Source organism: Diabrotica undecimpunctata, chromosome 3, assembly GCF_040954645.1.
Source record: "Diabrotica undecimpunctata isolate CICGRU chromosome 3, icDiaUnde3, whole genome shotgun sequence".
Classification (NCBI taxonomy): domain Eukaryota; kingdom Metazoa; phylum Arthropoda; class Insecta; order Coleoptera; family Chrysomelidae; genus Diabrotica; species Diabrotica undecimpunctata.
Window position 1 is genome coordinate 109,526,184 of NC_092805.1, and position 17,450 is coordinate 109,543,633.

General features: G+C 33.4%; 3 protein-coding genes across 3 annotated transcripts in view; 2 read left to right on the forward strand and 1 right to left on the reverse strand.

The window, feature by feature from the left end:
- The window catches only part of Polr1A (RNA polymerase I subunit RpI1), a 94,829-nt gene extending 92,587 nt beyond the window's left edge, over window positions 1-2,242 (reverse strand). The window contains exons 1-2 of the mRNA XM_072526592.1: window positions 1,976-2,242; window positions 923-1,099 (exon numbers count right to left, since the gene is read on the reverse strand). Of these exons, the coding sequence (XP_072382693.1) occupies window positions 923-1,099; window positions 1,976-2,126 (328 nt within the window). The 5' untranslated portion in view covers window positions 2,127-2,242. The remainder of the gene's footprint in view (window positions 1-922; window positions 1,100-1,975) is intronic.
- Window positions 2,243-3,470: 1,228 nt separating this feature from the next.
- Window positions 3,471-5,711, forward strand: LOC140436017 (uncharacterized). Its single transcript, XM_072524727.1, has 2 exons — window positions 3,471-3,641; window positions 3,840-5,711. Exons 1-2 carry the CDS (start codon window positions 3,531-3,533, stop codon window positions 5,709-5,711), a joined length of 1,983 nt encoding a protein of 660 aa, XP_072380828.1. The 5' UTR covers window positions 3,471-3,530.
- A 5,236-nt stretch (window positions 5,712-10,947) lies between these two features.
- Window positions 10,948-17,450, forward strand: part of LOC140436018 (uncharacterized) — a 54,443-nt gene continuing 47,940 nt past the window's right edge. Inside the window, exons 1-2 of the mRNA XM_072524728.1 lie at window positions 10,948-11,074; window positions 14,931-15,084. Coding sequence (XP_072380829.1) covers window positions 14,934-15,084 — 151 coding nt within the window. The 5' untranslated portion in view covers window positions 10,948-11,074; window positions 14,931-14,933. The remainder of the gene's footprint in view (window positions 11,075-14,930; window positions 15,085-17,450) is intronic.

The window sequence follows — 17,450 nt, forward strand, 5'->3', positions numbered from 1 at the left end:
TTCTACACAAAGGTTATATGGGATCTCAGACTTCAGTGTGTCTGGCAATTTTATAGGTTTCACCCCATATATTGTTGTCCAGGCCATCACACAGTTTGTGCCAGCATGTGCATTTAGCCCACTGTATTTCTTTATTTTATGGATGTTCTCTAAATTTTGCTAATACAGTATACTCCCTCTATAACGAACACGGTTATTACGAGGTTTCGCTTATAACGAGGTGCATTAGATGTCCCGTGAAATTTCTATTGAACTATAATCCTCTATAGCGAGGTAACTTTGCTTATAACGAGAGAAAATAAGAACGAAAAATGTGTTTTTTACATTTTGACCCTGCCGTGGTTATAAATAAATAACCTTTTTAACTGACCCGCAATAAACTTAAGTGCCGCCCGCAATAAACTTCTTTACAATAAATACAACTGTTTCACATCTTTAGAAAATATGATAGATAGAATGATACTGGACAATATAAAGCAGTCAAAATAGTTTATGTTATCCTTCAAAATGCGGTTTATACATTATGTAGTTGGAAAAAATATAAGTATAGATTTTTTGTTTTAACGTAAGTATATCATTGACAATAAAAGTAACGTTTTAATGTTACTTTTTTGTTTTAACGTATTTAATTGATAATAAAAGTAATTAAAAACCTTTTTTTAAATGCCTTTATGCACTGTATTATTGTTGTCTGATATAACGAGATTCGCTTATAACGAGGTAATTAGTCTGTCATTTTAGTTCTCGTTATACAGGGAGTCTACTGTATTAAGCAATTGACTGTTGTCCTTAAATCTGTGAAAGAGGAATTGAGATTATGATGAAATCTCATACATTTTAAACTTACCTTAATTTAACTTAACCAATAAAGCTTTAACATGTCTTTTTTGAATGTAGCTATTATATTAGAACATGTACTTACTTGGTATTTGTATCTGAAAACATGACAAACATGATATTTTTACAATGGTTCCAATAATTTTATGAAACAGAGGATTTACTACTGGCAAAGGAAGTTCAATGTATCCAAAATGACCAGGGCAATTGGTGAATGTCTGGTTACAAGATTCACATAGAGTATCTTTTTCAGAATATGGTCCTACAAAAAAATGTTTTTAAATAAAATTATGTTATTGACAACTAAAATATAAAACATGATTCAACTTTTTGTTAATTACGAATATGTGAATACTTCATTTATACCAAAAAAATTACAAAATTAAAAGAATAGATGATTCAGCAATAGAATCTCAACCATCTCATCTCTTTCAACATATGTAAAACCTGCATTACTTATTGGCGTGAGCACAGGATAGGCTTGTATATCTAAATGATCAAATGAATCAGTAGAAAGCTACGAAGTGAGTTACACCAAGACACAAGCTTCAATCTATTGATGTATTGCTCATCCATAGGTTGATCCAATATACAGAGTATTCTAGTCTATGTAGCATATGCATGTTCATTTAGACTTTATACTGCTACATTGGCTTTTTTGTTTTCTAATCATATATCATATATTAATCACATATAAAATTATTTCTGATGACATTACAGCAAGAATTTTAATTCTTAACTGCTGTTACTATCTATATAATCACCATCACTTATGTGGTGATTATAATATGGATAATATATATTTGAAGCCTAGATACTAAACATTATTATAACAGGTAAAAGTTCAAAATCTTCAGAAATTACACAATACAATAGAACTGACATGCAGAATAAAACATCATACAGCTCAGGAATAACAGATATAACAGAATGAGCTAATACAGCATGTTTCTATAAATATAGAGTAATGTACAATATGAAAATAACAAAACATATCAAATGGATGGTAGCCTTTGAAAAAGATCGACATCTGAAAGACTAAAAGAAAATTATAGAACAGAAATACGTAACTGAAAAGATTACTGCAACTAGGATAAAATAAATATTAAAATATTATGGTAGTCATTTATTTGTTTACCTAATTTACGATCATATAAACCTCCTTGTAGAGGATGACCCAAGGGATCTAACATAAGTGGGGTAATAATTTGAGTAACACACATTTTCTTGATTTGTTCTGTTGTAAAAAGCGTGAAGCTCACTTTATCGGGTGTTAGATGAATCTTCATGTTGCTTTCTATTTAATAATCTTGTTTTAAAACTTAAAACACAATAACAAACATAACATTCAAAAATTTGAAACTTAACCTTACAAAAACATGCTTTCTGTTATTCTGTCTTCTTTCTGTTTGAAAGATATGCTAAAGTGGTGGGTGTACGACATAAGATATTCATCCACGTAACTAACAAAGAACTTACCAATTTAAACTTTTTTTTTCTATCTTTGGACTTAGCCTAAGAATATAAGTACAGACAAGCAAACAGAACCAGAAATCAAGACAAATAAATGAAAAAATAGGTTTAACCGTAAAGTAAAATAAAGACTTATGAAACATAGAAACAAAGAATAGGAATATTACTTCAGCTGAATCCAGACAAATCAGAAATTACAGAAAATACTAAGAGAAAATGAAAATAAACCAATACCACCTTGCATAGCGAAAAACATTCTTCATCGCTTTCTTTTGAAACAATTGTCCTTTTGATTTTTTGTTCTCCTTTTTCATTTTAAGTTTCTCAGTTGCTCTTGCTGTAATAATGCTTGCTTTTTAGGAGTGTCCGTCAAAATAGCCGTTCGTTTTCTATTTTGTGTAGTATTTTTTCTGGGTTGAGCTTTAGATATAGGACAAATATTTAGGACTATTAAGTCCTATAACTAAAGCGCGAGAAGTTGAAGGTTGTGGATCTTGGTCTAGTTCCTTGTTAATAACTTGTGGTGGCGTACTTGGTGGTGTTTGTATATTTTGTGTGCCTGCTTGTGACTGAAGCTCTATCTTTTTTTGCGGCTCAGGTCTATCTGTAATGGATAATGGCAGAAAATCTTCATTAGTAAAAACGTCCGTATTAAACGGGAAAATGCCAGTTACACGAAAACCGGACTGTATATTTTTTGGAGTTACAGCTAACGGCAAAGCATTTCCAACAATTAATGGAATGTTATAAATGGTCATTGTAACTCCTGGATGAGTGTTCATCCAGCCATCCATCTGACTGCTAATAAATTTTTTAATGGTCCAAACACCGATCTGTCCAAAAGTTGCGATCGATGAGAGCAATGCGGTGGCAAGGTCAAGAGAACAATGCAATTTTCCTTGCAATAATCTATTACCTCAACCGACAAATGGGAATCGTGATTGTCCAGTATTAATAATACTGGACTTTCCTTAGAACATTTAATATTCTTATGAAAATGTTTCACATAAATTAAAATTCTACTTTTGTCATCCATCCAAAAGGATTGCTCGTTCCTATAGAGGAAAGTAGCCTAATTTCGGATAATGTCTTAATTTCGGATAGCGGTGTATCTAAAAAAGTTTCTTTATTTGCGAACAGAAACCTATACATATGTCACGCTGAATACCACAGAGAACATTATCTTAAATTGTTTAGGTAGTAGAGCTGCTCCCCGTTAGATGGCAGTGCCGAAACCACCAAACGTTATTGTGCAGTTTTTTTTCGGTCGTATTTCAAAGCCTATTTTTTCGTGTTTTTATTCCTGTTTGAAGTTTGATCTTTTGGCAGGGGTAAGCTAGAAACCTGTTTTATTTGATTTTGCTACTAATTTAAAGCAGATTTTAATCACATATAAATTAGAGAGCCCTAACCTTAAAAATAAAAAATTCCTAATTTCGGATAGTACAAGTCCCATAATTTCGGATATCCGAAATTAGGAACCTTAAATTGATGATCATGTTAGCATAAAAACTTTTGTTTCTTTTCAGAAGAAAATGCCAAAAACAAGTAAAAAACATAAACAATGGGATCCAGACCGAATGATACGTGCTATCCGTGCCGTCAGGGGAAAGGAAATGGGGTATCTTAAAGCCTCGAAGTTATTTGCTGTTCCGAAATCAACTCTGGAAGATTATGTTAAGCAAGAAAATAAAACTCCGGAGCAGTTGGTTGCTGTTAAAATTGGAAGAAGACCAGTACTTTCTGCAGAAATGGAAGCAGATTTAGTCTCGTATTGCCTAGAAATGGACCGGCGATTTTACGGAATTGGGACCGCTGATATCAAGAGACTTGCATATCAAATAGCTTTACGAAATGGTCTTCGTCATCCATTTGCCCATGCCGAATCTGCCGGTAAAAAATGGTTAAGGGGATTTATGAGGCGAAACGCAGTTTTGTCCCTTAGAAAACCACAAGGAATCTCGAAAGCCCGAATTAAGGGATTTACCCCAGAAAATGTCAGCAGATTCTATGATCTTTTAGAAACGTCAATGGAAAAAGTTAACTTCAACCCCGCAAGAGTTTATAACGTTGATGAAAGCGGCATAACAACGGTTCAGTCCAAGAATACTCGTGTTATAACATTAAAAGGAAAAAAACAGGTTGGATCTGTTACCGCGACTGAAAGAGGCGCATTAGTTACTGTTGTATTTTGTATGAATGCTGCTGGTGGGTTTGTCCCTCCATTATTCGTGTTTCCAAGAAAGAACATGAAAGTGGAATTATTAGATGGATCGCCGCCTGGCTCTATTGCAGCTTGCCATCCATCAGGTTGGATTCAGCAGCACATTTTTTCCCAATGGCTACAGCATTTCGTAGCTCACGTGAAACCATCCCGTGAAGACCCAGTGCTGCTTATTCTTGATGGTCACTACAGCCACACAAGAAATATAGATGTGATAGAAGCAGGACGTGCAAATTTCGTTACAATTTTGTGTATCCCGCCGCACAGTTCACACAAACTACAACCTCCAGATTTGTCTTTTATGTCACCATTTAAAACATATTATTCGCAACAAATTGAGATGTGGTTAAGGCAAAATCCTGGACGCACCATAAACTCGTATCAAATTTGTAAGCTTATGTGCCCGGCATATTTGAAAAGTGCTACTGCAGAAATTTCCGCGAATGGTTTTCGCAAATCTGGAATATATCCTTTTAATAAAAATAACTTTTCTGATCACAATTTTATAATGGAGAGACAAAGAGAAAGAACACCACCACCCATAAATCAAAATCATGGGGAAGTATTACCAACAAGAGGTCAGTCAAGACCAGAACCACAAAGCATTATCGAAAGAACACCTCCAAAACATAACTTAACAAATAAATCATCCAATGGAAATGCAACTGAAACTACGGCAACTATGATAAGAGCTGAGGATATTAGTCCACTGCCTTCTTGCAGTTATACCTCACAAACAAACAAACAAAAAAATCCTCGAAAAGGTTCTAGTTGGATAATACCTAGTACACCTTATAAAGATGAACTTGAACGAAGTGTAGCCGAACAAGAAAGAAAAAAGTCTTTGAAAGAAAAGAAACCAAAAATAAGCAACGAATTAAATCAAGTCAACAGAAAAAAAACTCCACGCCAAAAAAAGCAAAAGAAAAAAATTGAATCGAGTAGTAGTGACACTTCACATCCTGGTGATGACCTTATTTTGGATGATGATTCTGATATGGATGTAGACGATGAAGATGGAGACACAGAATGTATGTTTTGTGACAGTTTATATTCCGAAGATACACACGGTGAGAAGTGGATAAGGTGTATAAAGTGCTTCAAGTGGTGTCATGAGAAGTGCGCCAATGCTGATAAGAAGAAAACCTATATTTGCGACTTTTGTCAAGATGTGTAACTATTCTTATGATGAACAAAATGGTGTCTTAATTTCGGATAGGGTATCCGAAATTAGGAGCCCTAAAATTTTTGACATACAAAAGCACTAATTTTATTGAACAATATTTTTTGTAAAAAAGATTTTCAATAAATTGTCTATGATAATAAAATTAGTTTCTATATTACTCTGCAAGTACTCTTGAGTAGATAAAAGTTTAAAATGTGTTATTAGGTGAAAAATATGACACTAATTGTAAATGGTATCCGAAATTAGGCTACTTTCCCTTACATCCTGGTGGTCTATTGGAAACAAAATGTTCTCAATAATTTTTCCAAAGATAAGAGGTGACTTTGAACCATAAGCGATAGCACTCCACACCATAACCCCAATAGTGCGTTGCACGTGTCGTTCGACAAAAACTGTATCGTCTTCTGACCCTGACTCGGCCATCATACATCCCTAAACAGAATTGAGATTCATCACTAAAGACAACTTATTTCATTCCTGGTACCAAGCTAATCGTTCTCTGCACCATTTTTTAACCATTACGAGTTAATAATAAACGAAATAATTCAATAATTACGCTTCCCTCCCCCTGCCACTATTCTCCTTCTTAAATCGAGAGTGGACGGCTGTGGTCTATTGGTCCACGCAAGAATGAAAAATGATTGTATTTTAACTGTTATTTATAATATACAAATGACCTTTTCAGTACCTTTCAATCATTACTCACTTCAACTAATGGCGATATTTTTGGAACAAATTTATTTTTCGGTTTTGAGATATTTAAAAATATGTTCTGACAGACCCCACCCGTTCACTCGTGTTACTTTTGGAAGTTAGGATTCATATACTTTTAATGCAGTTTTTTCGGTTTTTGACCTAAAATATAATTTGTTTGTGGCTTTTAATGGATTTATTAAATTTTTGTCCGCTCTGTATGTGTACATTTTACTAGTATATTTTTCATGTTTTTTGTAAAACCCCCATTTTATTAAAAATTTCAGCTACTTAGAAAAATAAGTTCTTTCCGATACAATTTGACTTTCAGGGACTCCCCGGATATAAATACCGATGCAAATATCCCTCGGTGAAATCCCGAGTTTTTGAATCGAGTACTTTACTTTCGTCTTTTATATTATAAACTGACAACAATGATTCATTAGAAAATTCGTTAGCAGGTGTGTGCTATTTAAAAATTGTGGTGGTATTTATTTGGATTCCATAGCAGTATTCTAATAGGTAATTATGGATCCGTATGAAAGAGAAATTGAAAAATTAAGACAACTCAATGAAGAAGTAGAAACTGATAATGAAGAATTGGAAAATATGGCAGAAAGCGACGACGAATCGATCGACGAAAATTTTGTTTTCGAAAGCGATCATGGTACAGATAAAGAACAAGAAGATAGCTACAGACGAAGAATCAGAAGAAGAAGAATCTGTTGCGAAAGAGAGTAGATCAGCTTATTATTGTGATAAGGATGGGACGAAAGTTGCAAAAATGGGTAGAAATGCTTCTATACCTGTTGAATGTTTTATGCTCTTTTTTGGTGATATTCTTCCCGTCATCATAGAAGATACTAACAAATTCATTCGAGCTAACGCACACAAGCAGGGCCGCCACTAAGGTATTGGCCGCCCGTGTGCAACTTAATATTTGGCACCCCCCTTCCAACACTTTAGACATACATACTATTATTTAAAGAAATGTGCAGAAGATGCAAAATATAACAATAATAATTTGTAAATAGATAAATACTTACTCGAACATTTAAACTAATCTCCATGATCCAAGGTCCATATATTATCCTAATATATATCCTAAAGTATATCCTAATATCCTAATATCCCATCCTAATATCCTAATTTAAACGTCCTTTATCCTAATTTAATAACCATGATGCAACGTCCAGAATATGTATATCCTAATATCCTAATTTAAACGTCCATTTAATTAAAATAAACCGTAAATAGAAACATAAACATATAAAAAAACTAAAAACGCACTTTTCGGGCTTTCGTCCGGGAAAATTTTTTGAAAATATCTTTCATGTCCAATGTTGTACACACTTCATGTTCTAATTATAACATTGCTAAAGCAGAAAGTCTATCTTGCTTCATTGAGGATCGCAAATAGTTTTTAATAATCAAGTTTTGAAAACGACCGCTCACCTGTAGCTATAGTAACAGGTAGAGTTAGGAATATACGTACTATTATAGTTAAGTTGGGAAATGTTAATACAAGATTATTTTCGTAAATATATTCAAGAATATCACTAAAATGGTTGAATAGCTTTAATTTCTTCATATAAATCGGTTGCACTAATGTCAGTCTCTGAGCTGTTTATGTCTGTAAGGGCTTGATTCATTTTCTCACAATTGGTTTTAAGTTTATCATCGTTTTTAACTTTGGTTATGCCATATATTACACTAAAAATGTTTGTGTGCTGTTGAAGTAATTGGAAGCGTTTTTCAATTGCTGTTATGGCAGCATCCAAAATCTTAAAATAAAAATTTATTTTAAATGACAATTCCGGAGATAATATAGGTTTATCAGCTCCTTCATACTCAAAATGCACTTTTCTTCTTCTAATTCGTTCGGTAGAGGAGCTAGGGAAATCTTCTTCTATGTTAGCTTTTGTAGATATCTCTCTGGATTTGGTTAAAAAATTTTGAAAATGTTCATCAGAACGTTTGGTTATGAAATATTTTTTTAAATTATCAAGTGCATCAAGTGAAGATTTTATGTCAAATTTTGGACTTTGAAGGATTTTGCTAACCACGTTTATTTTACTTAAAATATCTTGCCACACTACAACAGAACACATGAATTTGAATTTCCAAATTTTATTTTTAAGTATTTGCTAAAGTCCTAGTATTCACATCCCTTGTGTTATCATTTTGCAATTCTTCTAAAGCATCATATATTTCTCTAATCTGGGTTTTTAATGGTGCGACTGCATCGATCCGACTCTCCTATCGCGTGTCCGACAATGTTTTTAATGTCAACTTTGGAAGGTGCTTTAATAAAATGTTCCATTTAATATTAGGAGAAGAATAAAAAAAGCTAGAGGATATTTGTCTAAGATTTTCTTCTGCAATCCAATGTGTTTACCACGCATATTGGCTCCATTATCGTAACCCTGTCCAAGCAAATTATTAATATTTATATTTAATTCATTCAGTTTATTTTCTATAAATTCAAACAAACCTTGTCCAGTTACGTCAGTTACAGGAGAAAAGCCCAAGAAGTATTCAAATATCTGAACTGTTGTTGAAATTGAAACACATCTTACTACAATTGTTATTTGTTCTACGTGCGTTATATCTGGGGTACAATCTAATATGATAGAAAAATATGTAGATTCTTGAATTTGTTTTAGGATAACGTCCTGAACAGAGTTTGCCAATAAAACAATCAATTCATTTTGATGTTGCCATCCTAAATAATGTGGTATTTGTACTCTTGGATTCCACAGGACGAAGATGCTCTGATAATACAGCGTCAAACTTAGAAATCATTTAAACTAACTGCAAATAATTTCCATTATTTGGTTCAAATAACTTGATTTGAACTTGATTGGATGATCCTCTTAAAGCCAAACATTGTTTAGATAAAAATTTTACAATTGATAATAATCTTTCAACAACAGCGCCCCAATGTTTTTCTCCATTTCATATAATTTTTGATGAGCAGAGTCAACTGTTAATCCTTTTTTTAATGCTGTAGATAGTTCAAACAGTTTTTGAGAATATTTTATATGAGCTGCACCGAATTCATGTCTTTTTAAAATAATAGCTAAATGTTGCCAGTCACTTACCCCATTAATTCCACTAAGTAATTGTCGGCTGCTTTCATCACAACAAAACGGTTTACAAGGTGCACAAAAAACACTATTTAGTAATAATGAGTAAAGTAACCACGGACGATGAATTTGGTTTTGATTAGGTAATGTGCGATAATAATAAGTTTCTGAAAATTTCCTATTATTTGTATCTCTGTGGAAGTTAATTTTTGTAAATTGCTGAGGAAAATTTTCAACAACAAATTGAACTTCACTTGGATCATCTGAAACCAAGTATATGCTGGAGCTTCCTACACTGCAATCCAGATTAACTGGAACATTAATTATTCTGCCTTGGTTGGTGGTTTCAGATTCAGGCGTTTCAGCATCAGCACTATCACTATTATTGTCATCAAATTGTTCCTCCGTCTCTATCCACAGGAATATTCAATTGTTTGGTACTTTTTTCTATGGTTTGGACTTCGCTTGAAGTTGAAGGTTCTAAATTTATATCCGAGTCTTCTATATTTTCATGTATATTTTTCATCAAAAATGATTCCAGTGCACCGCTAAGTTTTTTTTCTCCTCTCAGCTTTTGAGGCTAATTGGTATGTTGACCCTAAGTGTGTCTCGCAGTTTTCCAAAGGCTGCCCACGCTAAAGTAATTCGACTTTGAATTTCGCATGTTTGGTTATCCCTGCTGATTCTTATTTCGTGACCCAAATACGAATATTTCTCCACCAGTTCTATCACTTTGTCTATACCCCCGTGGAAAAAAATTATGGGACAAAAAAGAAAAATCAAGTTTTTTCGTTTTTTTTTTTATCAGTTTTTTGAATATATTTTTGTAAAAAAAGATATTTTTGACGTTAAAAGGTGACATTTTATTAAAAAATTTATTTTTGAACAACTTTTCTGTATATGTATATGTACGAAAGGTGCACAGAATTTATCCAAATGAACCCTAGTGCATAAGTACTAATTCAACCCTTTCTAAAAAAATTACTTCTATAAATGGTAGCACTCCGCGGTCTTTATATATTTGGGGGACCATATGAAACAATAAAATTCCTTTAACTACGTACCTCCTTTCTAAAGTACTTAATCAATAGCCTATCAGTGAGTGGGTAGCCGGAAAGAATGAATATTCTAAAATGATAGTCTTTCAATAATTTTGATTTATCTGAAAGTTCAGCGCAAATACCAGAATGGTAGACATTAATGAGTAATTTTTATAAAAACGTGTATTTTACGATCAGCCCGTATATTAGAAAATATTGTAACAAATCCAATGAAATAATGTTAACACACATACACGTATCTCTAAATATTCGTGTTTATAGGGAATCCTTATACGATAACTTTAAATTCTCATTTTTTTGGCTTCCTAGATTTTCAGCTTATGCGCGCTTTGGCTCGTAACTACTAAAGAAAAATAAAAAATCATATTGAAGACGAATCTAGTCAAATATTCAAATAATATTAAATGTGTTTAGGCATACAATTTTAAAAAATACGGTTTTTGTGGAATTGTTGATTGTTATTTATTGAGACACGTGCTATTGATTGAGTAATTTTAAAACTAAAAAAGAGGTAAGTAAGGAAATGTTTATTGTTATCTGTAATTTTTAAAACCATATTAGCTTTCGTTTTATTTATAAAATACATGTACCTATTTTTTGTGTTGAAATACTGCAGCCAAACTATGGCAAAATTTTTACTTGAAATTGTCCTTTTCAATAATACACTTTTAATCGTTTGGGTTTTTATTTAAACTAATAATAAGCTTTTCTGGTCTTACACAAATTTTTATTTATATTTCTTTGATTCGCCCTTTTTGGTTTATTAGGTTAGGTATATAGATTGTCGTTTGATTTCTTGTTGATTATTACATATTATCAAAGTTTTTGACTCTAATTAGCCCAATGAAGTTACCTATACCGTATTTTGTAATATCTGATAGCACGGTAATCTCATTATATATTGAAAAGGAGAATTGTCGCATACAGAGTAATCCTAGTAATTTTCCTAGTAAAACCAATAAACGATAACTTGTTGAGCAGTGCTGATTGAAACAACAGAGCAGTAAAATGTTATTCATAAAAGCGGTCTTCTTAGGTGGAAAATACTTTAACACTAATTTGTTATAATTGTTAAGAAAATCCACTTATCTTATAAACAAGGGTGATCAATCTTAGACCCGTGATTGGGGTAAGATTGATCATGATGATTTTGAATAGATCAACCAATCTCAAGCCTGACTAATTCGGTCAAACAGTTTTTCGAATTTTTACAAAGTGGTGAGATTGATCTTGCAGGGTGGGAACAATCACACTGTTTTTATTGTACTATTCTTTATGTATGCCAAAAAACAGATTTTTAAGAACTAAAACTGTACTTAATTCTGAACATTTTAAAGAAAAAAAATTTGATTTAACATTATTTTATATTAAGTTCTCCGCGAAAATGATACTTTTGTATCGTATCGGTTAGCAACCATTTCCTTTAAGAGAATAATGGAAATGTCATTTTCAATTATTTTGAAAATCTTCATCGATCCTTTTTTTCAGGATTTGAACTTCGATTTCTTTTCCTTCTAAAACTTCTTTTTTGCGGGAACCAGACAAAAATGTCACCAGCAGGAATTTTTCCCTCGTGATGTTTTCTAATGTAGGATAAAAGTATTCAACCTCCTCTTCATTTTTGTTAATATCAAAATCATTGTTGCTGTCATCTAATTCAATATTTTTGTTTGCATCATCATAACTGGTCCATAGTATCATACACAAATTAGGTTACAGTAAAGTTTGTCCCCAATAGATTTATCGCCTTTTGTCAGAGGACAAAAAAAGCTTCTGAATGGGTTTGCAATATCTTACGATAGTAAAAACGGTAATGACTTTCTTTTATCAATAATTGAAGAATGGTCGAGCTAAATAATCTAAGTGCCAAAATTACCATAAATCAAAGAAAATTACCATAAATCAAAGAAAACTTGAAAAACCAAAAAAATAAAACAAATATAATTTTTTTTTTGGAAATTCTGCCTTATTAACAAGTACGGAACTAACTTATATTAAATTTTCGGTGTAAATACACTGAAGAAACTTAGTAATTCACAATAAATGAAGAAAAAAAAAGAAATGATCTATGTCCAAAGAAAAACTATATGAAATATATGATTAAAAATCTAAAATAGGGGTGAACATGCTCTATTTTCCTGGTTAATGAAATCTGGTGCGAAGGTATTTTTTCTTGCTTTCGTTTATTTGCCGAACACCAGAAAACGCTGAGAGCTCTGTCGACTTTTACTTTTGGACAGTTACACCTTTTTTCAATACACGACAATATTCTCATATCCCATTAAGTACCGAAATTTTTCTTGTACACTAGTGTTTCTGGCTCTTTTTTCGTCACACGTAACACGATGCTTGAGTAATGGCCAGTTTAGATCTATCTATACATTGTGATGATATTTTATCAAAATCAGAAAAAGTAGATTTGCCCATATCTAACAGTCTGTAAGGACTGGAAAGTCAAGCAGAGGTAAATTACAGTTTTTACATCGTTTACTGTTTGAATCTTGGAACGTTTTGCTCGTTTCTCGATAAAAGCAAAATCTCTATCTGAAGACAAAAAACTATGACCGGAAACTAAAAATTGATGATCCATGGTATCAAAATGTCCATTGTTAACTAAGAAACTGTATAAGAAAATAAACATTGGGTGTTTCAATTTCCCTGCACTTTTTAATTGCCCTATATGTAGCAACCTATACATAGTTTTCGCTTATAAGTTAAAATCTGTTCTGTATTTAAGGCTTGTAGAAGACATGATACCCAAAAGTGTATTCCAAAATTGTACCATCACAATTGGCGACTGTAATACATACTACGATGCGTCAATTTGGGAAGCGAAAATACTTTTTATAGATCCATGGTAATGGTGTATTTAATGCTACCTGAAAGAGTACTGCTCGTACCGTCTTCTTAAATAACATTAAGAGCTTTACCTGTTTTTTTATGATGTAATTTCAACTCAGTTTTAGCTTTTCTGGTTACATTAAGGTCTTTGTCCTTACTTTTTGAAAAAAGTAAATCACAAGTCTTGCAGGTATCAACTCTGGGTCTTCAAAAAGAAAGACTCGGAAAATTCTTCATAAAAACTCTTTTCCCTTTACCTTGCGCATCTGGAATAACAAACGCTACGGTACACTATACACGCCTACTTTCTGATAAATCATCATAACTGCCATGACGGTGACGTTGGACTGGTAAAACTTGCAATAATCCCATGAGGTAGCTGCCTTGTTGGTTGAGTTCAATGCCATGATATAAGTCGAAAACTTCATTTTCATATCAACCACGTCAATACAGTTGAATTTATATTTGCATGTGACCCACAGAAAAGAAAAATCTCATGATAATATCATATCAACAAAGCCAAAGTAACAAAAAAAAGTTTTAGGTTGTAATATCGAATAGCACTGGTAGCTATTCACAAGTTAGACTATCGTGCGGTCTAAAATTTTAAGTGATATATCTGTTAAAAATCACGTACTAACCTTATTTTTTGGAACGGCTTTTTTCAAGTTTTTGCAGCTTACATTTTTGTGTAACATAGGCTTTTCTACTCAATCTAGCTTCACTCTGTTTTTTCTTGACTTCGTGTTCTTTTTATAACCAAACGCATTACAATCCATTATATTAACATAGATAATAACAATTAATTTTAATGACAACACGTCAACGTGAATACTGGCATTTAGACCAATTAATAAAGATCATGATTGACAAAAAAAAACAAAATTTATATTTTGGCACTTAGACAACTTAGCTCCGCCTCTCTTCACTTAACGGCGACGAATCTTAGTGTCATTATTATAAACCAAAAAGTTCAACTTTCTGCAGACAAGGTCATGTTAAAATTTTTTTTGGACCATGCTCATGGAGTTTACAGAATCTAGAGTGCATATGAGTATATTGAAACTTTGGGCAAGTTTCATCAAGCAATAAGACGAAAACGTCCAGGAAAGCTCCCACGTGGTGTTATTATTGTGCACAACAATGATCGGCCTTATGTTACCAAAGTAATAAACGAAAATCTACAATGAGACAAATGGAGGATATTAGAGCCTTCACCCTAATGTCCCGATCTATCGCTTTTCACATCGTTGGGCCACTAAAAAATGCGCTAAAAGGTAATTGTTTACAGTTGAACTATGAAATGTACGGCAAAATTTTTCGAGCAACACGAACAGGAACTCTTTAAGAAAGATATATATCAATTGGTAAAACAATGGGATATCTGCTTTAATTTTAGAGGTATTTCTTTGTAGATATATTTTCCAATAATTTTTTTCTGGACCAAAAATGGGTTTCAATTAAACAAGCCTCGTATAATAAAAATTTCATAAGATTAACTTTTTGATTTTAAATATTTTTGTTAGGATATGGATTCGAATGTTAACAAGACTAATAATATTCAAGACGAAATAAATGAAACAATGAGCTCTTTAGCAGATGATGGTACATATACCATAAATGGTTTATTAAGTACATTCGCAAGTATGCAAAGTGAAGAAGACGATCAAGACAAATACGGTAAGTAGTTCAATAAATTTGTGTACCATACAGTATGTCTCATCTACAACGACGCGACAAAATAGATGCGTCATTATAGAGTGTCAACGAAATACCTGGATTAACAATTGTTTGGTAGTGAGTAGCATTGATAAATAAAATAATTAGAAAAATTAGTATTTGTAATAGAAAATTAAAAAAATAGAAACAGCAAAACATGGAAATATTTGGAGTGTATGCTCCGACTCATACTATAAAAACTATTATTCTATCAGGAAGGATTTTACAGGAACTTATCAGACCAAATTATATGAACTAGAAAAGAAATTGTTGTACTGGACGACTTAAATGCTTGGACAAGCCAAAAAACACACGACAAAGTTGTTAGAAAGCAAGGAGAAAATATATTTTATGACAGTGGCAAAAACTAAACTATCAAAAAGTGTAGAATATATTTGACGCACACAAAGATATTTACAAATATACTTGCACCCATCATCATTCTGGCTTTACAACCCTGCGTGGGTCTTAGACTAAGAATTTCTCTCCAGTCGTTCCTACCCATCACCTTCCTCCGCCAAGCACGTATTTCCATATGTCGCATGTCTTCATCGATGTTATCAAGGAACCTTGTTCTGGGTCTTCCTCCTCTTCTCTGAGCAATGGGTCTATCAATGAGCGTTTCTCTAGCTGGGATCCGCATTACATGCCCTATTCACCTCAGACGTCCTATCATAATATGTTTTACGATATCTGGTTCCTGGTATATTCTATAAAGTTCGAAGTTGTATCGCCTTCTCCACACTCCATTGTCATTCACTGCTCCATAGATTCGCCTTAGTACTCTTCTTTCGAAATATCCTAACATGTTTTCATTACTTTTTGTAAGAGTCCAGGTCTCTGACCCATATGTTAGTACTGGGCGTATTATTATTTTGTAGTTTTATTTTTGTATTTCTTGATATAATTGTGGATTTAAGGAGGAGATTGAGCCCAAAAAAGCATCTGTTGGTCATGCAAATTCTGGGGTTTATCTCTGCGGTAGTATTATTTTCAGTGTTAAGTTAAGTTTTAAGGGGCGATCTCAGGTATACAAATTCGTTCATTTCTTCGATGACGTCGTTTTTTATAACAAGTGGTTGTAGGATTTGTGGTTGCGTGCTTATTTTTATATACTTCGTTTTATTGGGGTTAAACCTATTTTTGTAGCTGATTCTTTTAATGCTACATATGCCTCTCGTACAGCGTTTTCCGTTCTCCCAACAATATTGATATCATCAGCATAGGTAACGATTTGCACTAATTTATTATATATTGAAACAATGGTTTTGATTTTTGACATACGTATTACTTTTTCTAGAACCATGTTGAATAGCATACAGGAGAGAGGGTCTCCCTGGCGCAGCCCGTTATTTGCTTTAAAAGGTTCAGACAGCTCCTCCTGAATTCGTATTCTACATTCAACTTTTTCAAGGGTTAGTTTCGTTAGATTTACCAACTGATTTGGTATTCCTAGCTCTTTCATTGCTTTGAACATTTCCCTTCTATTTACAGAGTCGTGGGCTGCTTTGTAGTCTATAAAATGTAATGCGTGTCTATGCCGTATTAGTAGATAGACTACCTGTGTCTGGGGCCATCCCCTAAATCGCATCCCCTAAAATCGCAACCCCCGGTTGCAAATGCCGAACGGCTTAACGTAGGATGACGTACGAGGGCTCGTTGGAAAGGGGATGAAAAATGGGGTTGAACGCAGTATGTGCCGTGCGCATCGGAGCATGCCAAAAGGTCATTACGTCATATCTTTGGTTCTATTGGTCCAATCGTGACGTACGAGGGCTCGTTGGAACGGGGAGGAGACGGGGACACAAAAAACAAAGATGGCAGCATTGCCAAATGGGCGCTAGAATGTATCTTTGTTGCTATTGGCATGATTTTGACGTATGAGGTGTCAAATGAAAGCGTAGGTGACACACAGAAGCCATGTCAACGATCAGTATGAACATTCTTCTTCTTCTTGTCCATACAGTGCCTAATAGAACGTGACATCCGACGTAGAACGCGACATTCGACGTAGAACGTGACATCCGACGTAGAACGTGACATTCGACGCAGGACATGACATTCGACGTAGAACGTGACAGTTATGTGACATTCAACGCAGGACGTTGCTTAACATACATACAGAGTAATGGAATTTAAATAAAAACAACATCATCATAAACGGAGCATTTTTATTCGTATATAGTTACAATTTTGTTTAACAAAGTTCTTAATTGTTTTAATAGCCCGTCGTTGGGGCAGGGTATCCCAAAAAGTTCCCAGCTAAACGTTCCTGCTGCTACAACTTTACGTGTGTATTCGCTGTACTTATAATAGGTGTTGTTCTG